This window comes from Equus przewalskii, chromosome 16 (assembly GCF_037783145.1).
Source record: "Equus przewalskii isolate Varuska chromosome 16, EquPr2, whole genome shotgun sequence".
Classification (NCBI taxonomy): Eukaryota; Metazoa; Chordata; class Mammalia; order Perissodactyla; family Equidae; genus Equus; species Equus przewalskii.
The window spans coordinates 67,818,129-67,844,925 of NC_091846.1; the positions used below are offsets into that span (position 1 = coordinate 67,818,129).

Sequence of the window (26,797 nt, forward strand, 5' to 3'; positions counted from 1 at the left end):
CTGGAGAAACTCCAAGAAATGGCCCCAGCAAGCCATGCACTCCATCTTACTCTGTCCTCACCCTGACCTGCCCCACTCCTGTCCTGGATGCCCCCTCCTGTGTTCTTCAAGCACAACTCTGTGCCCCCCACATCAGTGCACTTATTCAGGGCGACAACCGCCTGGTTATCTGTCTTTCTCCCTCACTACACCAAGTAAGTGCTGGGTGCAGGGCCCGCACCTCATTCCTAGCCTGAGGCACAAAGGCAGGCTGGGCGCACGGGAATCAGTGAGTCACAATGACTCAGGAGGAGAAAGCAGGAGGAAGAGAAGGATCTCACGCTAGACCTTACAGCCTAGAACCAGGTCTTAGGATCACGGGAGAGTATGACCTTCGGACGCAAACACGGAAATGATTTCAGCAGAGTCGTAATATGCCGTTGGAGGGAGAGGGCAGCACCAGGAATCCAAGGTACTTTCTTCACGTGCACGAAATTTCATTAGCAATATTTAAAAAGCAAATACCTGTGAGGACTACCTGTAGGGAAAGACACTCAGACCCCAGGTAATTAAGGGCTCACACATACACGTCATATTGAATATACTGGAAATAGCTTCCATGCATTTTTTTCAGTATGGTACAAGCCAACACTAGTTAAATGTGCTCTGGGACCTCCAGTTCTAAACCCAACTGCCAAACAGATCCCAACTTACCAAGAGGGGGCTTTTTAAAAACACTCAAAGATGGACACAACTCTGCACACTTGTGGTGCATCCAGTAGAGGGTCGAAGGGACCCCATAATTATTCACTCAACGAAGAAAGCAGACAGTGAGATACTAAGAAAGGGCCACTCTTGTGATAGCTACTCCAAGGGACCAGTTCTAATATCCCAGATAGAAAATGGAGACAGAAACTTGATTAAAACCAGAAAAAGTAATGTCAAACTTAGTACATTATTAAACCAAGAAGTGAAGCTAGAATTAAATTCCCTTAATAACCCTGAGTTCATAACCTGCTGCTATCACATGGAAGTTCACCATTTGCATGGCTACCTTTCATTAAAGCTGCTGCCGCCTTGTTCACGCAGTCCATACAGGAAAGAGCAAGGGACTGCAGATGGCTGAACGAGCCTCTTAGAAAGCAAACACAACAGCGGGAGACCTGAAGAGGAGGAGGACATGTAAGAAGCAGGAGATAATCTTCCTAATACATTCCACACCAGCCAGAGCCTCACCTTACAACAGCACAGCTCGTTAAGCGTGCCCGTGAGCTTAGAGAGGAGATGCTGACAACAGTCAGAAAGAGAATCTTAATGACTTAGAATAAAAGACCAAAAAAAGGTGACTAAGGAAGAGTTTTCCTTCTTCTAAAATATGTAGACGTTGTCATAAAAGAAATGTTCACGTGAGGTTCCTGACTGCCCCTCACTAAAACTGCGTGAAGCCCACTGCCTGCAGCCAGCAGAAAGCGAACTGCGCAGCCCCGACTCAGCACAGCCCATCCTGTGCTCCAGAACACAGGCATGCAAACCACTGCGACTTCTCAAACCGACAACGGCCAGCAAGTCCTGCAACACCCAAACAGACTCACCCTTCTCGTTAGAGTCAAAAAGAGAGATTCAAGGTCTACTAAGAAAGTCAAAAATGATACTTGGGTTAAAATCAATTTCAGCAGCCATACTTAAACTTCCAACATTTTACATCAAAACAGTTAAAGTGAAACTTCACTCTCAGCAGATTTTCCCAAGGAGAAAAATTAAAATATCTCCTCTTCAACCCTGCAATGTAATCTCTAAAGACAAAAACTACTAAACAACAACAAAAATTTGCGAGGAAACACACTAACTTATTCTGATATATCTATTCCTGAAGAAAGCAATACAGCAAGAGAAAGCAGAATCTCTGCCAACAACAAGCAAGCTTGTCCAGGGTTGCAATCCATTTTCTAGGGAAATGCAGATTTCTGGTCCACCATGCCTTCCCTGGGTCAAGATTTGGAGCAATACCTTCTAGCAATTCAGAGCTGGTCTCTGAAATTTGCACACACTAGCACCAGACTCAGATAGAGGTACCCTCCACAGGAGTTGATAGCAACCCTGTCAACAGTCTCTCTCAATACAATTGAGAAGGGAAATAGATTCTGCAACTTGTCCCCAAATGGCAATAGTAGCTCACAGTGGCCAGAATGAAGCCCACTGTGCAGTGAGAGACAGACACAAAGCCATAAAAGAGTTGACCATGAGTTCAAGATCACCATCTTGGGAAAATTCCCATCCTCAACCAGGAGAAAGCTGCCACCGCTGTTCTATATACTCCACTCATCGCTAAGCCCCGTGGAGGAAGGGCTATTTGTTACCTAATGTGGGAGAACCCTGGCCTTGGCTGGAAGCAAGAAAAGAAGCCTCTGATCCTCTGACCACATGCACACGAGGTGTGGGTGGAGGCAGGGCTCGGGACCAATGAGGAAGGCGTACGTCTGTCTGGGCGGCACTGACAGAGCAGCTTACCTCCGTGGAAGTCTGTCGAGGTCAGGGTCATGTGCCCACTGTCCATCGGGCTGCCATCCCTTTGAGGAGAGGGAGACACTGAAGGGAACCAAAGGATCTTCTAAAGGCAAGTTCTTACTGCAAGCTGGCCCAAAGGTCCCTGCAATCAAAGAAATCATTGTGGTTTTGCATTTGGCATATTTATGCCCCCTTTCCTCTTGGGACAAGTCTGTCAGCCGCTGAATGGATCTCAACTTTTAAAAAGAAAAGTATCCAGAAATATAGCTCCACCTAGACAAAGGAGACGAGAGGAAGGCAAGAAGTCTTGATGCTAAACCTCAGCGCAGAAAGTGAATATAACAGCATTTCCTTCTCAAAGAAGACTCAGAAATCCAATTGTTACTTTTAAAGAACCAATGTTTTCTACCAAACATTTCAATACAAGCCAACTCCACTTCATCACACCTGTTTGTGACCAATGACTCTAAGATCCATGTGCCACTCTAACACCAGCTTTAGCTAGAGCAAGAGAAAAGGCTTGTTGTAAATGAAAAATGTAGGTGATTAGCTGCTGTCTATAATCAACCGTGCCACTGCCCTATCTCCACTGACTCCATTTACAATGACAGGGAAGTCATCAGATCCAACTGAAGCACGTAACCAGAAAGCCAATCTCATACTAAGTCAACCAAAAAATCATCAAAATTCAGTAAACTAAGTTAAGTACCTAATCCAGTGTAACAGTGCTTGGTCTACTTAACAGGTTGCATAAATTGCTTTTAGCAATTCAATCTGCAGTAAGCCAAAAGCCACCTCATGCTAAAATATCAATACTTTCCAACTAATTGCACAGTTAGCAAAGCTATTTGTGTATGTTCTACTGTATATCATCTCACAGTTTTTTTAAGTCCTCTTTCCTTCAGACAAAGAAATGACTGAAGATATTTGATCCTTGCCACTGCAATAACGTAAACAAAAGAAATCAGAATATTCTGTGTACAGTTATCTGTACATCAAGCATACAAAGAACAATCTACTGATAAAGAGTTTTATGAGGGAGAATATTTCTGCTTTAAAAAGTTTGATTTAAATATATGTTTCAGCTATCCAAAGAGGAGGAAAAGTCATCTACAAATTAATTTACTTCTCTAAAGATGAATCATCACAACAGGGACAAAAGAACTCTCAAACACACCGAGCAAACCTTTAGGTCTCATAGGTTTCCAAAAGGCAAACACCTCAACCGCTTCGCCCCCTTCTAAAATACCCAGGAACTCACTCTGCATGCGTCAACCCTTCATGGCCCAAAGGGGTGATACTGGCAGACGAAAAAGCAACGTTACCACTGAGGACCTGCCCGTGACGGGGAAGAGGAAACAAACACAAACTGTCAGGAAGATCTCAGCCCTGCAGAGAGCAAGTGTCCCAAATAACTGGACAGCTCCGAGGAGAAGGAATGTCATCTCTGCCCGATTGTTCTATAGGCAACCACAGAACCACGCACAGGTGAGGAACAAGGATGGAGGCGCTGACAAAGAAAGCTACAGGACCACAACCAAAATGGGAGTCTTGGCAGAAAGTGGGGAGGCTTCTGAGACAGGTTTCCGTACGTGAAGAAGAAAACTCTTCCAGAAAAAAATGGCCTTTTTATCTGCGCACAGGCAAAACCAAGACCCTGAGGACTGCCACATGAAAAGAAGGACGGAACCCGGACCCTCGATGACGCTGTTGACCACCCAGTGTTCTACACCTGAAGCTGCCTTCTTCCGGAACTTCTGCTGCATAAGGAAACATGCAACCTTTTGTTTAAACCTTCTGAGTTGGTATCTTCTTTAACACTGAAAGCATCCTTAGTGGTAATCATCTCATGTGTGCTGGGATCTGCTGACGCTCTTTCTCTCAAGGTGATCCTACAGATCAGTGGTTTTCACCCTCGACCTCACATTAGAATCACCTGGGGAGCTTTTAAAACTCCCACTGTCTAGGCCACAGCTGAGAACAAAGAAATCAGATCCTGAAGTGGGGCTAACCCTCAGGTATTTTTAAGCTCCCCAGACGACCCACCGATCACATTCCTGAAGACGGATCAATCACCTGCAGAAGAAAACTCTTCCAGGAAAAATGGCCCTTTCATCTGCCCACAGACAAGGGGGGAAAGGGGCAGTGCCTAATTAAGCAACGGTAAGGCCCTCCTTCCTCAGGACTGAATGGCTTAGCTCACATAAAATGGGCTCAACTACTGACTAGACATCTGAAATATCCTCTGTAGAAGAGGAACAAGCCACCGAGAAAGGGACTCCAGTAAGGGAAACGGGGAGAAATGGTCAGGGGCAGGGAAGCCCATGGTGGCCCAGGAACAAGGAACCTCTGGTCCTGAATCCCAGCTCAACTACCAACCCTGTGATATTAGCAAAAAATGGAAGCAACCAACTTCTCTGAGCCATGGTTTTCTAATCCAGAGATTAAAAAGTGTGGGCCAGGAGCCTCCAAGGTCCTTTCCTGCTCTAATAATCTATGATTCTAATTTCTCTGACTGTGCATATGAAATAGTTTATTAAATGACAAGCTAAGCTGAACCAGAGACTGAAGGGAACTTAGAGGATAAACATGTCCAATCTCTTTATTTTGCAGATGAGGACACAGGTCCAAGACTAGGAGACTACACTGCTGGTTTAATTCAGAGCCAGGACTAGATCTGCAGAGGTAGGTCTCCAGATCTGAGAGCTTGGGGTCAGAATGGCTAGAAAAGGACAGAAAAGTGATGGGTAAGGACAGTCTTCTCCCATCTCTAACTAGATCTCTTCTCCAGCTCCTTTATGATACTTCCCAAAACCAAATTTGTAGACCTCTTCCCCCAATCCCCAAACCTCTATTCCAAGTCAAGCTAGAAGTGCATCATCCCACAAACCTCCCTGGCCCCAAAGGGAGGGAAGGTACCAAAGTGGAATTTAAAACCAATGTATGAAGAATATTTAGTATCACGGTAAATTCAAAAATATAAAGAACTGTGTGGCTCACCATGGCAGGTCCAGCCCTCCAAATCCTCCTTCCTCCACACAGCCTCTCGCCACTTGAAATACTTCCAAGGTTTGTCTTGGACAGTCCCCAAGAAAGGGAGAAACAATTCCAAGTTGCACACACAGAAATGATGACCACTCAGAGCCTCTCCCGGACACCATCTGAACGACTCTGAAGGAGACAAATCCATCAAGACACTGCCCCACAAAATACAAAAACTTGGCACAAACTGCACACATATCCTCAAACTCGGTACACAAGCCAGCGCACAGCATTTTCAGTTTAGTCTCTTTGAGCCGGCTAGTCCTCCACTCATCAGGGACCCAGAGAAGGCGCAGAACGGCCAGCACAGGTGTGAGTAAACAACTCAACGATGAACTGAGCAGTTGACTAAAATTCTCGGCCTCGGCACCCTTCCTAAACCATGACCAGGAAGGAAATACTAGGGAGGGAACTGGTGATGGAGCCTCTGCGTCGACCTAGTGTCCAAGGCAAGGTCAGCTTCCACTTTTCTGTTCCATCTGTGAACACTGTGCCAAACTGCAGCCCGATGTAACAAACTGCCCTGGAAGACGGTCTTCAAGTTCTTAGCTAATAAAGGCAACTGCCTCGTCGTCCTAACAACATCAACCAGAGGAGACTCTCCTCACTCTGCGAAGCCAATTTTCTTTCTTGGAAGTCCAAAAGGGCACACCTTAGCTCTAGCCAATTGCCATCTATTGACACTGAAACAGAAAAATCACGTAACTATCTTAAAAATTACAGGGAAAAGTGTGTTATGGTGTGTGTGTTTGCTTGTTATTCAAAAGAAAAGGAAAGAAAAGAAAAAACCTCTACCTAGGAATAGAAGCAGACTTCCTTAATTAAAAAAAAAGGCTACACACCAAACCCAACAGCAAACACCATACCTATTAAAGAACAGTTTAAGATGCATGTTCTTTAAGATCAAGAACAAGACAGGCATAGCCTTCCTATCACTACACAGTCAACAGAGTACTAGAGGTCATGGTCAAAACACGCACGGTCAACACAGTACTAGAGGTCATGACCAAAACTGAAGAGCTAAGACGGCAGTAAGGATGGAAGGGAAAACAGAAAACTATCACCATTTGTGCACGTGAGCACGTGCACAGAAAACTAGTAAGAGCTCATCAAGACTGCCAAAACAGTATAACCATTCCCTTAACTAAGCAATAGCCAATCCGAAAATACATCATTCAAAATAGCGCTAAAAACCACCTGTCCAGGAACTGCCCTACGAAACCACAGGGTCTTTATGGAGGAAAATTTTTAAACCTCATTAAAGCTCACAAAAGATGAACCAAACAAAAAGACAGGCATTCATGTTCAAGGATGAGACGGCCCAAGCTGTCAGTACTCCTCAAAATTCAATTTTTAAATTTCAGTGGGATTTTAAACAGACAATGCACAAACTCATTCTAAAATTTATGTGAAAGAATAAAGGTGTTCAAAGACCTCATGCACTTTTCCAAAACAGCGAAAGTTTTTGTACGTATGTAGGCAGAGGTGGAGAGGGTTACCCTGCCAGATATTATGACTTAAAACAAAGCCACAGTAATAATAAACACAGAGACTGTAAATGATATTGGCCCAGGAGAAGCACAGAAAATCCAGAAACAGGCCTGGATACGTGAGACTTTGGTATGTGGTACAACATCATACATGAGTGGGGAAAGGACAAATCATTTATAAAATAGAATTAGAAACCTATCACTGCATGGAGAAAACTAAAATCCCTATTTCCTACTATACACCAGACACAGATCTAAATGTAAAAGGCAAAATTATAAAGCTAAGAGAAGAAAAAAATTTTAAATATATTTTTAACCTTAGGAAACGAGTGGATTCCTTAAACAGGATCCCAAAAACAGAAATGAGAAGGTGAAAAATTGATGGATTTAACTACATTAAAATTAAGGATTTTTTTTTCAACAAAGAATACCTCAAAGTTAAAAGAAGTACAATAGAGTCAAAGGAAATACTTGTGATATCTAAAACTGATAAAGAATAAATATATATATCAAACACTAAAAACAGGAAATTCAATGGAAAACTTCACAAAAGATAGAACAAACAATTCAACAGAGTAGGAAATCCTAAGGGGTGACTATATGAATGGAGGCTCAAACTTAGCGTTAATAGTAGAAATGCAAATAAGCATAATAAAATACTATACCTATGACACTGAGAAAAGTTGGAAAGTTCTATATTGATGTTGGCAAGAAAATAGACAAACCAGGCCCAACATCAGCAGCCATGAGAGAAATGCAAACCAAAACCACAATGAGATACCACTTCACACCCACTAGGGTGGCTATAATGAAAAAGACAGGTAATAGTAAATTTAATGAGGATGTGAAGAAATTGGAACCCTCATTCAGTGCTGGTGGGAATGCAAAATGGTGCAGGCGCTTTAGAAAACAGTCTGACAATTCCCCAAAAGGTCAACACAGAGTTACCACATGACCTAACAATTCTAACCCTAGGTATATACCCAAGAGAAATGAAAACATACGTCTACACAAAAACTTGTACACAAATGTTCACAGCAGTATTATTCATAATAGCCAAAATATGGAAACAACTCAAATGTCCCTCCACCGACAAATGGATAATAAAATGTGGTATATCCACACAATGGAATATTATTCAGCAATAAAAAGAATGAAGTACTAATGCATGCTACAACATGAACTTTGAAAACATGATGCTAAGTGAAAGAAGCCAGTTACAAAAGGCCATATACTGTTTGATTCCATTTATATGAAATGTCCAGAAGAGACAAATCTATAGAGACAGAGTAGATGGGTGGTTGCCTGTGGCTGGGGAAGTTGGGAAGAAACGGGGAGTGACCAGTAATGGGTACAGGGTTTCCTTACTGGGTGAAGAAAATCTTCTAAAGTTCAGCATGATGATGGCAGTACAACTCTGTGAATATACTATAAACGAACGAATAGTGCATTTTAAATGGGTGAATTGTAAATACTAACAATACCAAATGCTGGTGGGAATGCAAAATGACACAGCCACTGGGGAAAATGAAATGTACACTTACTATATGACCCAGTGATCCTACTTCTAGGCGTTTATTCTAGAGAAATGAAAGCTCATGTTGATACAAAAACTGTAGACGAATGTTTATAGCAACATTATTTATAATTGCCAAAATCTGAAAACAACCCAAATGCCCTTCGATAGATCAACCTGGTACAACCATACAATGGTATACCACTCAACGATAAAAAGGAACAAACGAAGACGGATGAAACGATGCTAACTGAACGAAGTCAGTATCAAAAGGTGTGACACAATTCATACGACACTCTGGAAAAAAAAAACTACAGGGACAGGAAACAGATCAATGGTTGCCAGGGGGTGGTGAGGAATTCTCTGGGATGCTGGGGTTGTTCTGCATCCTGTGCAGTGGTGGTTATAAGAATCTACACATGTGCTAAAATGCATACAACTGTAAAAATTGTACACCCAAAAAAGTTAATTTTACTGTGTGCAAATTTAAAAAATAATTATGTGGTAGGGAAAAATAAACACACATGGTACACAAAACGTTTTGTCTATTGAGGACACATACATATCCTAAGACATATCAAAACTTATGGTACAAAAGAGAAGGGCAGTGGGGATGATGGACAAAATAATAAAATGGATCCAAACAGAGAAGGGTCTTACACAGATCAGTGATGATGGTGCTACGAACTGCAAAATATGAAAAAAGCTCAACTCTCCTCACCTGAGGTCCATAAACGGAAAAGGGGGAAAGAAACACAATGAGGAAATGACCAACACTTGATTTCACAGAACAGAATAGGCTATTTTATTGGCTAGACAGTCCAAAGCTCAGAGAGGCTATGGTGGGAAGATCTCTGCTTTAGCACCAAGAATAACATACATGTCTAAAAACAACAAACTTAAAACACACACACAAAAAGAAAGCAAGGTTTCAGCACCTCACTTGCTGTATCACTCATTAACACTACTCTAATCACCAAGGTCAAAATTAAAAACGGATAATTACTAGGGCCAGCCCCAGTGGCCTAGGGGTTAAGTTCAGCAGCCCCGGTTCGGTTCCCAGGCGCAGACCTACATCACTTGTCTATCAGTAGCCATGCTGTGACAGCAGCCCACATACAAAAAGGGGAAGATTGGCAGAGGATGTTAGTTCAAGGAGAATCTTCATCAGCAAAAAAAAAAAAAAGGTTAATGACTTCTGACCTTGGTCGCCATCAGTTTGCTAGAAAACGTGCCAACAGTTAGCAGGATGAGGGCCTCTAGGTACACAGCACAACTCCTGGTATTAAATAACGTCTTGGGAACATCAACTTTGTAGTGAAAGCACAGCATTTATGGAGAATCACACTTCCCATTAAGACTCCCTTTGGTGAAGGAATGCTACCTCTCATTTTGATGAACAGCATCCCTAGAACCCAGTCCAGCACCGCTTTTCTACTGCTTTATTAGAGAAAGCCAAGTTTATAATGAACACTAGGCAAGAAAGGGTCATAGTCAATATTTAGGTAAACAACATCCACTGTGAACAAATTCTTTGGCCCGTGATGTGCCAAGGAATTATCCAGCCTTTGCCTTATCTTAAGTCAGAACAAAAGCAATGCAGAGAAGCATCTTTCGGGTACCATCAAATCCCCAAAATGCTGTTGGAGATTTCATGGTTGCAGAGCCTGGCATACAAGGCTGCACAGGTCCCAAGCAGTGTAAAACCAATGTCCTGAGTTTGGACACACAACACTCACAAAGCTCACACTTGGTCTGGCCACAAAAATCACACAGGCATAACCAGGGTCTCTCAGACGCTCTGTCCAAAATACCCTTTGGGATAATCCAAGAGTCCCAAACACCAGCCCTAGAAATACCGTTATTATACCTATATTCTGGGACAAAGGACCACTGTTCATTCCGCAGGGCAGTGTTCTCTGGAGCGGCACTCTGGACGTCTGTGCTGGGTGACCCTTCGTTGTGGAGGCCATCCTGGGCACTGCAGGGTATGCGGCAGCATCCCTGGTCTCCACCCACTAGATGCCAGTAGCACCGCCCCCAGTAATGACGACTAAAAATGTCTCCAGACATGGCCACAGGCACCTTCAATGTGGGAGGGTACAGACAGGGCAGTCAGCAGGGGTACATGTACACATTTAGATGGCTCGGCCCCCATGTCACATGCTTTTCTCTGTCATAACGACGGGAACACTCAGGCTACACAGGGACTTCTCCACTTAGAAGAGCCCCAACCTTCTCTGGCCCTTTAAATTTGGCCCGTTGACTCTGGTTCAACTAAGCTGCAAATCACCTCTCCACCTGTATCTGATTTTCTCCTTCTCAATGAGAATGTGAACTCTCGGTCTTTAGGAGTAGGAAAGACACGAATGAGAAAGAACCCATGCACTTTCATGAGAATTCCTGAGGCATAGGAAATCTGAATCCAAATGCTTCCCAAAACTAACAATCCACCTATATTTCTAACTATGTCTGAAACCAGAGGTCAATGCACGAGCAGGATTCACCACGGGCAGTCAGGGAAAAAGTGAGTGAAGGTAAAAATCAGACGTGTGTCCTAATGGATATGTTCATTATCAGGTAGCTACACTAATGTTTCTTCTCTGAGATATAAAGATCATGAAATTATAATACAATATGGGCAAGGGAGAGACCATAGTTTTGTTTTGTTTTATTTTCTGGAGATAAAGCATAATAGGGTGATGCTACTCTATGGTCCAAACTAGGATGCTTCTGAAAGCCAAGGGGGCGGCTATTAACAGTTATGCTGGGACAGGAAGCTTAAGCCCAGACCGTAGATGGATGGTAACCTACACCAGCCTCATTCACAGAGATGCTGGCCATTTATATTAAATATTTATTACTTCTTTCCCTAAGGGTAAAATGATTGGGTTTTCTATTTCTTCAGGGACTCCTCTTTTCCTTTTGGGGAAGAAAGAAAAAAACACAAATCAGAAGTCCAAAGAATCTAACTCTAAAAAATTACTCCAAAGTATATCTGTACCGTATCTGTAATATACACAGCACAATCAACCCTTTACCAGGATAATTTGTAGTTACAGAGAGCACTTCGTTTTCTAAAACTGATCAAGGGACTTTCCCGAGTTTTCTAGTGAATCTGATGGGTAAAACTACCTTAACATTTTTCAAGAACTGAAGAAAAACCTACTAGTAAGTCAAGGATCTGAATTCACTATTAGACAACTACTCACACCATGGACATGTTTTCTTAATGTTGATACTACACCAAAAACGACTAAGACAAGTGGAGGCTTGATAAACACAGTTTTGTTGTTTGGGGTTTTTTGGTTTTGTTTTTTTTTTTGGTTCACACCTGATTTGCTTTCATTAAACCAGCTTGATGTTTGAGAATACTAAATAATTTATCACCAAAGAAACTGACAAACCTAATTTTTAGTATGCTAATAATCTGTTTTTAAGACTTGTGAATTGCAAGTCACTTAGCAAGATAACATTCCCCTTTAAAAAAAATAATAATTTTTAAATTAGCATTTACTGGGGCAGGCCCCATAGCCTAGTGATTAAAGTTCCATGTGCTCCACTTCAGTGGCCCAGGTTCTCAGGTTCAGATCCTGGGCCCAGACCTACTCCACTCATCAGCCATGCTGTGGAGGCGTCCCACATGCAAAACAGAGGAAGACCAGCACAGATGTTATTAGCTCAGTGCAAATCTTCCTCACCGAAAAAAAAAAAAAAAACCCTTTACTGAAAATCCCCTACATGCCAGGCAGTTTACCTACCTCTCAATCTTTATCATAATCCTATAAGATAGGTATAATTATCTGCATTTTATCCTTGAGGAAGTCAGGAGCCTGAGAAAGATCCAGACAGTTAAGTACCTGTACTAGGATCTGAGACTAAAATCCTGGCTATAACTCTAAGTGAATCTCACAGTGGAGATTCTAATAGACTGGCAACCTCCACAAAATAAAAAACTTAGAGATTTGTACTGCTGAAGAGAATGAGTACCACATGTGAATGTTTCATAAAAAGAAACCAGGCAACCTATGCAACCACATACTGTCCACTGTTACGATACTATGTGCTCACTGCCTAAACAATAAAACCAAAAAATTCTCTCTCTCCTCTTGCACGGACCCAAACCACTTGCACACACAACACACTACAAGGTTTCATTATGACCTTGTAGATGTTATTTTTGTGGTAGAAAACCCCAGAGGTATAACAGGAGGAATACGGAGGCTTCTGGTTAATTAAATATTCTAGCTGGTTTAAGTTCCCCAAAATTAAACACCAACTACAACGAATGAAGTTCTCTGGTATGTGATCATCTTCAAGACCTTTCCAGGGCTCAGCTTCATCAACATAAACATACATTTTCACTGTTGTATTATTCCCGCCCCTCCCTAAATTGCTGGCATTGTTTTTGTTTTTAACACTTGGGGAAAAAACATGCTACACAGCCATTCTGTGATTTGATCACAGCTACACAATCAAAACTAACTCCACTCTCCTGATCTTCAGTAACATTCAGTATATTCAGACCACTTACCTATTGTTCTTAATCTCCTTTTCTGGACTAGACGATTGAAATCCAAACATAATTATGAGCCTTCTAAGGCTAATCCAGCAATGAAGAAAGGAGTATCTGCTCATTTCCCCTTTACCCAATCTTGCCATGTAAAAGTCCCTTAACACAAGGTGAAATCCCACGGCCCTCTCTCCCATCACCACTCAAAGAACTAAAAATATTAGCTCTGAATGCTACGGGGAGTTTTTAAAAGGGCAATAAAAACCACACAAAGCACACTTATTTTCAACTTTGTGTCAAAGACCCACTGATCTTACATGTCAATTTAATTTGTATCTTACTTGACAGTCAGGATTATACTAATTCAAACTTTGTAAACCTACCGAGATGGCTCTCCACTGAGGGTCTTCCCCCTGGGCCAAGGAATTTTATGAGACTCTGTTATACAAGAACAGGCAGACAGAATCACAGGTCTGGATTCTTGTCCTGCTCAACTTACGCTAGTTAACATTGTCTAACAAGAGCAGTCGGTTAACGTTTTTAGTCAAATTGGACAGAAAAGTTAATAAATTAAGGGCAAATTTTCACGATGATGATACTATACCTGGCATTCCTGAAGCAGCTGTATTTCCTAAAGGACCACTGCCTAGTAAAATATATAAAGCACTTCAAAAAAAAATCATCAAACTTTTCACCCTACCTGAGGACATTCAGTGGAGAAAATCATTCCATGAATTATTCCACTTTCTTCACAGAGCGAGTGGCTTTGGAGAGAAACGGCCCGCTGAGCACCAAGCCCATTTCCTCTCCCACGAGGCACACTATCAGGTGACATTTCCCAGCCTCTCCTGAGTTGGGTGTGGTTGTGTGACTGAGTTGTGGCCAGAAACAATGCTCTCTATGTCTAGGCCCGGGCACATGAAAACTTCCCACAGGAGCCTCCATTTTTGCCACCACGATGCTTAAGGCAGCTGAGCAGAGCCAGATGTGGAAGATGGAAGGAGGAGCAACAAGGTAGAAGGAACTTGGGTTCCTAAATAACTAGAGGAAAAGAGCCCCCAGATCAGGGCTACCAGTGAGCAAGAAATAAACTTCTACCATATTTGAGCCATTATAAATATAGCGGATTTATTCTGGCAGCTGACACTGTGCTAACTAAATAAACTCACTGGGCAACTTTAGATCAAGGTTAGGCTGACTCGGAACGTATGTTCTAGAATTAGTGACTGGGGCAAGAGCAGGAAATACCAGACAGAATCTCCAGAAACGTACAGTCAAGGGAACACCACATTTGCCCACGGTGAAGCAATCTATTCCAGCATGCAGTAAAAGCTCTGCTGAGGAGCTGAGGTTGAAGAAGATATTTTTGAACCACTGATCCTTAATTTCCATAGTTAAATATTAGCTAGGATAAATCATCAAAAATGTGAAGATCTTCCACACTTCCTTTGCCAAAGGCACCATAACTCATGAAAACACAACGTCAATAAACCACATGAAACCCAACTCTGAATCTACTATAAAACGAACTATTGTTGAAGTCATTTCACAAAGCACATTAAGTGATACAGTAGTCAGAGTTCAAGTTGAGTTTCTTCAGCTGTTTGTCTTTTCTCAATAGAAATTTAACATCAAGACCTCTGCGTTCCCATATGGAAGTCACATGTGTTCTCTCTTGGATCATGAGAATGATAAAACTCATAGAGCTTCCCTCTTGCCCTCTCAAGACCCAAGCTGGATGCACCCCACAGCAACATTCACTGTCATTGCTGGCATACTTCCTCCTCCTTGCTTTGACCTCAGCGGATACATCCTTCATCGAACGGTAATTTCAGGGATGACATATGAATAAATTCAATCAATTAAGGAAGAAAGTTAACACTCATTAAGTAGCTACTACATGCCAGGTACTTTCACACAGTTTATTCCATTTAATCTTTACAACAATGAGGTGTATACCATAATTTTCTGTTTTATAAATGAGGAAGTAGGGAAGTTGAAAAAGAAAAAACTTGCTCACGACCACACACCAAGACAAGTAAGATTCAAGTCCAGAACATCTGACTCCAAAACTTATTCTTTCCATTCCAAAATGCTACATTTTACCTATGACATACTGCCATCCTTTAGGAATTAGAAAAAAAAATAGGATTACCATTCAATTTTAATTTCCTCTAAATACTCATTTTAGTGAATCGATGGTTCTCAAAATTTCCATCCTTCCACTTATAACCTAATACCACCACATGTCCAGAAAATCAAAGCCTGCACTGCCCCTTCCAACCTCAGAGCAGGCTGCCAGCTGCAACAGGGAGAATTCAGAGGAGGAACCCAGGATGGGGAGGCCCAGTCTGACATTATCCAGGCTGATTGCTGCCCTCCTCAGGCAACAGTTCCTTCTACCTACGAAGTTTTAGTTTCCACAAGAATTATTTCAGAATTTGTTTCACCAATTCTTTTTTTTTTTTTTTTTTTTAAAGATTTTATTTTTTCCTTTTTCTCCCCAAAGTCCCCCGGTACATAGTTGTGTATTCTTCGTTGTGGGTTCTTCTAGTTGTGGCATGTGGGACGCTGCCTCAGCGTGGTCTGATGAGCAGTGCCATGTCCCCCGCCCAAAATTCGAACTAACGAAACACTGGGCCGCCTGCAGCGGAGCACGCGAACTTAACCACTCGGCCACGGGGCCAGCCCCATCACCAATTCTTAAAACTTCCAAAAGCCCATGTGGAAAGACACTACATGTCTAAGTTCAGTAAAACAGGCATATGTCAAGGAACTGGAAATACAAGGGCTGGTCTTCAATTTTCTTGGTAGTATAACAGGGTTACCCTACAACATCTAAAATGTCCCATGTAGGACTGGAAAATCATTTTTAACACTCGTCTCTCCCACTTAAAGAACTGAGTGAAGATCAAGAACAATCTGTAGTGTTGTATTATAACCACCATTTTATTTAAGTAATTATTTACTTTCCTAGAATTCTTAAAAGTTAAATGTAAGATAAACTAGCTTACTAATCAACATTATCAATTCTCAGCAGCAGTTTTTAAAAACAGTATTAAATTAAGCCACATTTGATAACTGAAAATATCAAAAGACTAATATTCTTAGGTTGGCCTGAGTTTTTATCATAAACCATGCTAAAATTTGGTGATTAATGGTTATCATTATAATAACTTCATAAGAAATGTGTTTTTGATGACAATGTCCCACTCAGAAATACTCTTTCTTGTTTTAAAGGGAATTTCAACATCAAACACTTTTACCAAAAATATATTTCCATAGGTGACATTTAAGATGATAAAACTATCAAAGCCAGGTTCTTTTGATTGCAAAGGTCGAGACAGTTCTCCTTCCTTTGAAAATCTGCTATGCTATTTATTGAAGTCCCTCACATACATTGCTCGCAGCTCAGACAAGCGCTGTATCACAGAAAATCCTGTTATCATTTTTAAGCCTTACCTTCAGATAGGATCCATAATATTTGGTTACGTATGGACTGTCACACTGACTCAGCACTGTGATTTCCTGTTGAATGTCCTCTATCTCATCTTCAGCTTCTTCCAGATCAATGATTTTTATGGCAACCACTTTCTGAGTCCGATTGTCAATGCCTTTGAACACCTCGCCAAAAGAGCCCTTTCCGATTTTCTCCAGTTTTGTAAAAAGCTCTTCTGGATCTGCTTTTAGGTTCTGTAGGAGAGAAGAAAAAGAAAGAAAACTTCAGTAACTCACCATACTGTGCCTGCTATTCCCTTGTATTTATACACAGTTTCTCAAAGACGGATCCGCTTTCCTCCCTTAAGGATCAGGCTGTTTGTGACTGGGATCCCTCACATTCAGGATTAAAGATTTCTAAGTCTCACCTGCATGCATGCATTAGACTATGAAACACAGCAAGTGTACAGACAAGAACAATTACCCAAATTATAAAAACTGGGAAAGGCTCCAGCATTTGTATAGGTAAAGTAAATAAAAATCAAAAAACCTATTTGAATATGTTATAATATATGGATTTATTGAAAAATCACTCCTGTGTAAGCAAAAATTCCACTTTTTTCCCCACCTTCCCTTCCAAATTTTCTAAAATCAGATTTGTATATACCAAGACTTAGGTTAACGAGCTATATATACAAGAGCAAAAAAACTTACACCCTAACTTAATTATTTCATAACAGGCCACGTTTTAAAGTACAACAAATACCGTCCTATGCATCTTTACTTACAGCTACTACTTTGGCCTAAGTATTTTAACCAGATCCCAGGAAACAATAACCAACATGTTTTCTTTTGTCATGTAAACCTCATGCCCTTGAAACAGCTTCTAAAAGTTCTTCCCACCAGCCTGGTTAGCTGAAAATACACACGACAGTGGACAGTTCCACAGAGCTCAACTGTGGGGACTCCTACAGCCGTCCTACCAGCTTCGCGGCTAGAGAGATGTGTGCACACTGTGATAAGCAGCAAGCTGTCACGCCCAGGGGGCGTCTGGAAATGGTATGGGGGGTGTGTTCCTTGAAAGGAACTGGAACGTTATGGAAAAAGGAGGCAGAGGAAAGGCGGAGGAACAGGTACAAGGAGAGGAGGCACCGGGGACAGGCGGACGTAAGGGGGTCTTAGATGCAGAATTCCAGCAATTCTGGCAGCTTCGTGAGCTAACTGAGCTCTGGGGCCTCACCAGGCACCAACCACTAACTTGCCTTCCATGGTGAGGCAGGGGGTTCCAGGCAGCGCTTTGGGAGAAGCGCCGAGACCCTGGGGTTACCAGGAAAAGGGACGTGAGAGAGAGAGAGAGAGCGAGAGAGAGAGCGAGAGAGAGAGCGAGCGAGAGAGAGAGCGAGAGAGAGAGAGCGAGAGAGAGAGCGAGAGCGAGAGCGAGAGCGAGAGCGAGAGAGAGAGAGAGAGAGAGAGAGAGAGAGAGAGAGAGAGATGGTGGCCCTCCTTGGCTTCAAGGCCAATCGTAACAGCTGGGCTTTTGAGTCCATCCAGCACGTGGCTTCCTCAATAACCCCTCTTCCATGCAGCCCTCTCTGTGCCTCTCTGGCCTGGGCAATAAGCTCGGCTTTCTCCCGTTAAAAAAACAACACACCGTGCTTCACCATCCGGGTGCCTGCCCACTTCACTCTCCTTCCTCTGAAGTTGCGGGAAAGGCAGCCAGGCCTGCCCCCTCACTGCTCACTGCTGCAGGCTGGCTCGGGCTCCAGCTCTGGCCACCAAGATACAGACCTGCACCTGATCCTCCTCAACCGCGCCCTCCTCGTCCTAACTCTCCGGTCCCCTAGCCCTACAACCCCACTCTCCTCTTCTTCCAGTCTCCCTGGTTCCAGCAAGTCCTCTCACACAGACGCTCCCTATGATGGCCGTAATCAGAAGCAGTCCCCTCCAGGTTCCAGACGCGCCTCCTATTCCTTCCCTACTCCTTCTCCCCAGGATTGTGACACAGTTTCACGGTTTAGGAGCATGTTCCCCAAGCGTGGCTGATCAGAATCACCTGGGAACTTAGGGTTCCCAAAAACTCTCACAGTCACGGGGCTTGAGAGGGTACATAATCCACATTTTTTGAAGATCCCAACTGATTCTGATGAATAGCCACCTTTGAGGAAAACCAGTTTTAAATGATCGTGTATACAGTAACTTTCAAATTGATAGCTCCAGCCCTGCCTTTTGAGTTTTAACTCCCAGGATCAATTACATGCTAGGTATCTCTTTCTACCTGGACATCGCAAGCTGAACATGAACTGAATTTGTCATTGCCCCTGCTGAACTGGCTGACCTCCCACAGACTATAAGCTGAGGAAGTTCAGGGACCATGTCTTACCTCTACACCCATGTGCCTGCACACAATGACTGACGGTCAGTAAACGTCCCCTGAGCAGTAAGAAAACCCCAGCCTTACACCGACACAAACAGAATCCAGGATAGACACTACAAAGAATATCCTAATTCAGAAAAACAGAGAACCTGAGAGAGGAGGAATGGGGTAGCAAGGGTAAGGAAGAGGTGCTAAGAGCCCTAATGCTGAGGAGCAGCAATTCTCACGTCTCAGAAGTATCAGAATCACCTGGAGGTCTTGTCAGACTACAGATAACCTGGCCCCATCCCCGGACTTTCTGATTCAGTAAATCTGGTGTGGGGCCGAAGAGTCAGAGAGTGCCTAGGTGATACAGATGCTGCTGGTCCGGGGACCACACTTTGAGAACCAAGGCACTAGCCACACACCTGGGCCAACTGCAGACATGGAGAGAGATGCCCAGTGTCCTAGCTGACCCAGGTCAGCAGCTCTCCAGCTGACCACAGGCACATGAGCATGACCTACAGAAAAACCCCCAATCAACCTAAGAAATCATGAGAAACACTAAATCGTTGTTTTAGGCCACAAAGTTCTGGGGTGACTTGCTATACAACCACAGATAACACAATTCAACAGAGACCGGGGATCACTGGAGAAACCTGTCCACTCCTGGGGAGAGGCTGCAGCGGTACAGAGATGTTCTATACTCTGGAGAGGAGCATCTCATTTTAATACGCTGCCTGGTTTTCCTTCGGCCTGGTCTGAGACTGCGTGGAAAATAGCTGTTTTCACTCCCGCTTTCACTCTTCCTGGAGCCCCTTCCCCAGCCTGCACCTGTAGAGCTGGCGGCACTTGCTCTGTCTCACATCTGCTCAAGTGTGGTGTGTCCTTCCGTACTCTTTGCCGCTGTGTCAGCAGCTGTAAACAGGACTAAAAGCTGTCCCTGGCAAGAAGGGAGACATCTGCCAAGACAGCGACAGCAGGGCACTAAACAAGCAGGGTCCTGCCCTTGAGCAGTTCTCACACAAGCTCATTACCATGCACTGTGGCCCCATGGCCATAAGAAAATCAATGCCAACCATGAGGTATTCCAAAAAGGAACTTCAAGATTCTGCTGCCAGAATCTGTGCTCTGAGGAGAGTAGACCTCCTCAGTAGAAAAGGTGCCATCCTGCCAACCATCTGGAGAATTTTCACTTCAGAAGGTTCATGCTGAACTCAGCACTGGTCATCATGCCAGGCCAGCAAGGCCTGCCGCCCTCAGGAAGGAGTCAGCACACAGTGGCTCAGACTTCTCCACAGCAGAGGAGGATCAGGACGCTCCCCTCAATGCCCCCTCTCCTGGATCAAGGAGGCTGGGGGACAGGATGGACGGGATGGGGTGCTGCCTGAAGGGAAATATTCCACTCCTCAGGTCCCGGACTCGTCACTCAAAAATGCCAACGAGATGCCCGTGCAGCTTCCCGTTCACGCAGCTGAGCTGGAGCATCATTTAAAGGCAAAGGAGGAGCGGCCGGCTTCTCACGATGGAAGAGGAGTGAATCCCATTTATGTGCTTACTGTGTGATGCCATGAGCCACTCAACAGCTCTAAGTCTTTGTTTCCTCCTCTGAGAGAAGGGTGCAGGGATAGAGAAAGAATAGCAGAAAGAACAGTGTCTTTCTACATTAACAGAGGCAGCCGGGCATGGGGCTCCAGCCCCTCCCGGTCTCGGTCCCTGACAGACCTAGGGCATGTCTGCAGTAGAGGGCAACTCAGACACACTAAGCACAACTCTCCAGTTCCCTCAAAACTTTCAGCATTCATGTCAACAAACAGCCTAACCTCCATTTGGGGAGGCTCAGGGCTAAGTGAAAACTTGAGGGAATGACACAGCTCCCTAGCTCTGGTGGCTGTATTTTCTTGTCTTTTTCATCAGCCTTTCATCATGACACCAGGCCTCTTTTAACTTTAGTCAGCTAAATTCTGGGCTTTCCTACATACTCACACTTTGTCTTGTTTATTTTTAATTACCAGATTTAGGAAAACAGGACATTTGTTATACTTAATAATCATATTACGGTCAAAATAAGTAGAAGATGCATTCCTCCAGATCGAAAGGCCCAGGCACAAGTCTAGGAAAACGCTCCTGTGACCCTTCCCCAACAAGCCCAGGAAAAGCATCACTAGGCCCAGAGATCGTGGGAAGAGCCAACAAGACAGGGAAAGCGCCCCCAGGTGAATCTGGAATCAATGGTTCCACAGAAGTTTCTCACTGATTATGATATGGAAGTTTCAGGGCGACCAGCTACCCCAAAGCCTGGGATCCCCTAGAAGCCCCGGCTATGGGACATGAACAAACACGTGCACAGAACAAGCAGCTGTCACACTGCCACATGGCACAGTGAGGGCGGGCCACCTACACCCTCAGGATTCCTTTGAAGAGAAAGTCCACGTGTGCCATGTCCTGCTCCCCACTCCGAGCCTTAGAGAAATTTCAAAGCTGTGCCCTTCTGGAGCTCAGGCTTCCACAATTATTCACTGTTATTTCATAATCCCTTGAGAGAATTCATTAAAATAGTTCTATGATGACTTAAGTATTTCATATTTTTAAACCTGAATAGCTATTACTGTTTTCCTTTGATCCTTTCTGGCAATGAAAAATGCATCTGGCATTACTAATCAACTTGCAGAGTTAGCTTCAGATGTTCCGCTTGCAAAGTCACACCGTACTACGCCACTCTGGGTGGAAGCCAAGCTTTTCTCTTTGTTTTTCCACGAAAAGAGAAAGGACTGTCTAAGCCTGATGTGTTCTAAACCTGCTGCTTCTCACAGCACTCTCCCTGCCGCGGAGAACAGACAGAGGAGCCTGGAGTTCGGTGGGTCTGGACCAGCGACGGGGAGTGAGTGGCAGATGTGCCCCCTTCCCCGCTTCTGAACTTGGCAAGCATCCCGAATGAGTCGCAGAACTCTCTCCACCTGGAGCTGATCTTGCCTCAGAGTCCCTCATCCCCCCCACCCACCCCCGCAAGCAGCCACACCAAGGCAGCCGATGGGCACACAGGGGGAACCTATCTGCAGGCTTGGCGTAGCCCTATTACCAACAGGTCTCTGCGCTGGCTCTCCCCAACACCTTATCCTTCCAGATCTGCCCGGCGCTCCCCTGCCTGGCTCTCCCCATCACCTTACCCTTCCAGATCTGCCCAACGCTCCCTGGCCTGGCTCTCCCCATGCGCTCCGTTGTTAACAGTGTTACTACCTACCATTTCCAAAGCTGGAAACCCTGCACCCAGATTCCTCTCTTACCCCCAAATCCAAACTGTGCCCGTCCTTCTTCCAAAATGTCTCTCCCGCCACGCCCCTGCCTGACTCCACACCCAGGCCCTCCCTCACCCGCAGCAGCTATGCCTCCAGCTGACCACTTCAAGACCTTCCTATACCTGCTGGCAGAGCTCAGCTTCCTCAAAGCCCATGGTTTTCCTTCAGTGCATAAAACCACCAGGGGACAAAGCACCATCGGCACTCAAGTCACACACACTCACCGTGGATCCAAACCCCACAGCGCCTTCCTAATCCCACTGTCTGCCACTGCCCCCGCTTCCCCCCATCACCAAACTTCCTAACACTTCTGAACGTGGTTCCATTTACAGATAACTCTCCAAGTGACAGAATTAGGGTGACGGAGAATAGATACATGGTTGCTGGGGGCAGGGTGGGGGAAGGGGTGATGAGCAGAGGTGACAGGGAGAGTCTTTGTGGTGACGGAACAATTCTGCATCCCCACTGCGGTGATTTTACTCACATCTACACATGTGATAAAATTTCACAGAAGAATACACCAAAAAGAACTACATGCAAAAACTGGGGACATTTGAATTAAGGTCTGCTCCCAAGTTAACAGTACCGTGCCAACATCAATTTCCTGGTTTTTACAGTGTAAGATATCATGGGGGAAAGCAGGTGAATGGTACACAGGAACTAATTATTTTTACAACTTCTTGTGAGTCAAACTATTTTTTAAAAAGTGATTAAAAAATCCTGAAAATGTTAAAAAAAAAAAAAAAAAAAAAAAAAAAAGCCCAATCTCAACTTTGTGCCCTTCTACACCTTATTTCTTCTGCCCCAAAGAGGCCACTATTATTTCACTGTTATAGGTGAAAATTCTCACCTGCTGCTCCAAACCCACCCAACACCTGACAATTCCCTTGAGCAAAGGCAGCGGCCCCAGGCTCTTTTTTCGCGGAGCAGAAGCACGTTTTCCTATGCCACAGGTTGAAAACCAGAGTAACAACATCTTACAGATTGCTCTCCCCTTCAAGATTATGATCTACTGAAGAGCGAATCTCTAATCCTGCCAACCTAACCCAGCAGAGCCAGGCAGCACGTGTACCTGCAGGCAAAACCCAAACTTGCTGAGGATGCAGTCAGACATCCCCAATAACAGAGAAGAAACACCCGGCCCGATGCAGAGCATCACATGGGGGAGACAGGAAAATGCAGCCACGGCCCCAAACAGAAACCCAGTATGCGCCAAACAGCTGCTTTGCTCTGATTTTGCAAAATATCTCATTTAGAGTAGCGGCTCTACAAGACCTGGAAAGGTAAGATACTAGATATGACCCCCAAACAAGCTATCGGACCATTACTCAACACTGTCCTTCTGAATGCTTAAATTATCTGCCAAAAACTCTGGTTTCTAAGGGGCCACGGGCACTTGGTGTCTGAACACAAGTTCAGGTCTCAGCTCTGCTAACTTACTACAAGTTACTCAACCACCCGGCCTCTATTTCCACATCTGTAAAATGGGGTCACATGAGACTGACTTCTTAGGCTGTTGAAAGGATAAACTAAGAACACATGGAAAGCTCCTTGTAAGATTCTGCTAAACAGTAAGTACTTAATAAACAGAGACTGCTTTTGTTGTTGTTGTTATCTTGGTGTACTTAATATTGAGCTATTCCTTTCCGGCCATACTTGATCAAGATTCAGCAGTTTCTTAGAAGCCTCTCACTTGAACCAGAGCCAGAAGAAAAGCCCAGATCACCTAACTCACAAACCAGTGCACTTTCCACTGAAAATCAACTAAAACAACGAGAGGCCTTTTCTCCCTCGGGAAAGGGACGAGGGGAACTCTAGGAGGCCTGAGTGAGCATCCTAGAGAGAAGGAAACATCTGTAACTCCTACAGTACAGAGGCCCACCCTGTGGAGGCCATGTGTGGTGGAGGCCACAGTAGCACAGGTTCATGAACCACCGGCCAGGAAGACCAGCGGGTGGTGGTGTAGCATGTGGCCTCCACAGAGAGCACTGAGCAGTGGCTCTTACAATAATCTTAGGTCTAAGAAATGATGCTAGGAACTACAGACAAAAGATCGTGGCCATGAGAACGTGCAGTAAGTCTTTTTCACTTGCCTATAATGGTGACCACTAAGTCCCCTAAAACAGAAACAGAAAGAGGGCTCTTCTCCACAGGCTGCCTCAGCATAAGGGACTCGAAGTTACGTGAGCAGAAGCCACTTTAAATGGAAAAGGAAAGCAGGCCCAAATCCAGGGAGAATGATAGCAAACAAGGCAAGATGCAAAAAGCACTGGCCTGGGGGTGCACGACACACCCAATCAGCTTGTCAAGAGGTGCATGTTGTCCCCAGACAGAAACACATACTTTTAGACAGTCAATGAAAGAGAAATCCTACTAACAATTTCTGAGCAGAAACTAGAACCTAAAAGATTGTCTTACAAAACAATCTGCAGCAGATTCTAATCCATGAGGCAGCCACATTTTGACACCCATAAATAAGCTAGAGTCCCAGAACTCCTGGCTGTCCCCATGTCACAAATTAGGTGAAAGCTGCAGTCAGAGGCTTTGAAACACTCCGGTCTTTGATGTGGCCTGGGCGGGGTGAGGCCCTAAGAAAAATAACCACCATTTCAGAGTGCCTGCTCTGAAGGAGGCCTGACTTCCGTTCTACAGCGGCTATGCGATCTGTCCAAGGACACAGTGCATGCGACGTCCCTGAACTGGAACCCATGGCCATGTGATTCCAAAGTCTGAGCACACCCATCCTGCCTCCTAAGCTCTGACAACAAAATACATCGAAAGAGCACTGAATTAGGAATCAAAAGACCCAGATTTTCCTCTGCAGTAAGACTCTGCTGCATGACCTTGAGTAAGTTCCTAACTTCTCAGTAAAACAGAGCAATGATGCCTGAAGTATTTATTTACCTCACAGGTTTGTCAGAGGATCAAATTAGCCTACGTAAGAGGGAAAGTGAAGCCCACGGCAAAGCCTCCACAGACGGAAGGGCGATCTGTCACCCCCGCTAGAGTTGGCACGGACTCTCAGTAAGCACATCTAAGAACACGAGAGGTCATCTTTACAACAGCACTCGATTTTGAAGACATTTTTAGAAATCACTAAAACACTGGCCAAAACACTTACTGAGAACACACCATGTATAGCACAATGCAGCATGATCCCAAAGAGAGACTAAAAACTATCGTCATTTTTAAATATGGCTAAATTTTATATTCCTATTTTTGTAAAATTCTTCTCCTTCCCATAAATAAGAAATCTTAAAGTTACAAGCAAATAAAATGCCCTGAAAACCTGTCTCAGATTGATGTAACCATTCTATTTCAAAGGCATTCTGTACTGAAAGTAACACTGGACAATTTGTCTAAACAAGCCTATTACTCTGTAAAGGTTTTCTCTCATTTTAACAAGTTTAAAGTTCACTCTTTAACAGGGCCTTTTCCATGCCTCCTCCACCTGAAAATTAAGCTGCCCTTTTAACAACATACATACAAGAATACACACACACACACACACACACACACGACCAACGTAAAGCTTAAAGAAAGAAAAGAGAGAAAAGAAAGAAAGAGAGGAAGAAAGAAAGAAAAGACAAGACTCCCAAAAAGCCAAATGCCCTTTTTTGGGGATTTTTTCCCAGCCAGAATCTCTGCAATGCCCTAAACCCATTTGGCCCGGGGTGCACAGGGCAGCAGAGACTTCGGGCACCTCCCGGCCTCCTCCTCGCCCTGGGAAGCCCGGCATGCACCTGCAGGGAGGGTGTTCTGCTCTCAGGGAACTGTCAACACACCTCAGTGTGCCCCGCCCCAGATCTGGTCGCTGGTGCTCCCCCAGCAGCCAACCCTACATACATTTGACAAGAAGAAAACAGGGGAAACCTTGAACTCCTCATTGCGACTTGATAAGAAAGACTAAGGTAGAGACTTTCGTTTTTACACCGAATGCCAACTGACCAGGCTCCTCTCGAGGAGGAGGAAGAGGGAATTTGCAGTGCGTTTCCTCCTCAGTCGGCCTGCACCCTTCAAAGGTGCAAATGGCTGGACTGGTCCTTGGCTCCAAGAAGGCCTCAGCCTCCTTCAAAAGCGAGCTAAAACCACGGGGACGCAGGACCCCGGGCCAGGAGAACCTGTGGGGAAGGGCGCAGAAAATGAAGGCAGCTCTGTTTGCTGTGCCATCTCACCAAGTCACAAGCAGCAGCTTACAGAGTGGCCCTCCCTGCAGCATGTGGCGAGTGATTGTCAACACGGACTGCACACCAGAATCATCTCTGGGGATGGGACCCCAGCCGGCATTGGTATTATTTAAAGCTCCCCGAAGATTCCACAGTGCAGCCAAGGTTGAGAACCAGTGGTCTAGTCCAGGAGATCGCTCCAAGGGAAGTTACGCTGTCAGTGACCTCCTCGTATCTGCTCACCTGCTTGCCTCCACCTGGGAGGGAATCACACTGCGCAGGGGTGGGGTGCCCCCCACGGCTCGCCTTCTCAATCTTCTCCTCGCCAGTCCCTCCCCTGCCGCCTCCTAGGACTTCAGCCACCTCACCACTGACCCTGCACCTCTAGCCCTCAAGGGTGTCTTGTGCATTAACTAGGTGGCTAATTGGAGGGCTCTGAAATCAAACCCTTTATTTACCAAATAAATATCTTTAAATAGCAAACAGCTCCAATTAGTTC

The 26,797-nt window shown here is 44.4% G+C and overlaps 1 protein-coding gene across 6 annotated transcripts in view; it reads right to left on the reverse strand.

Annotated features, from left to right (window-relative positions):
* Window positions 1–26,797, reverse strand: part of STK24 (serine/threonine kinase 24) — a 113,011-nt gene that overhangs the window by 48,975 nt on the left and 37,239 nt on the right. For 4 of the 6 annotated variants that reach the window (XM_070579110.1, XM_070579109.1, XM_008516255.2 and 1 more), the window contains exon 2: window positions 16,508–16,738. In XM_070579110.1, coding sequence (XP_070435211.1) covers window positions 16,508–16,738 — 231 coding nt within the window. Of the gene's footprint in view, window positions 1–13,745; window positions 13,896–16,507; window positions 16,739–26,797 lie in introns of those variants that run through there. The other 2 variants (XM_070579113.1, XM_070579112.1) reach the window with 1 other exon arrangement.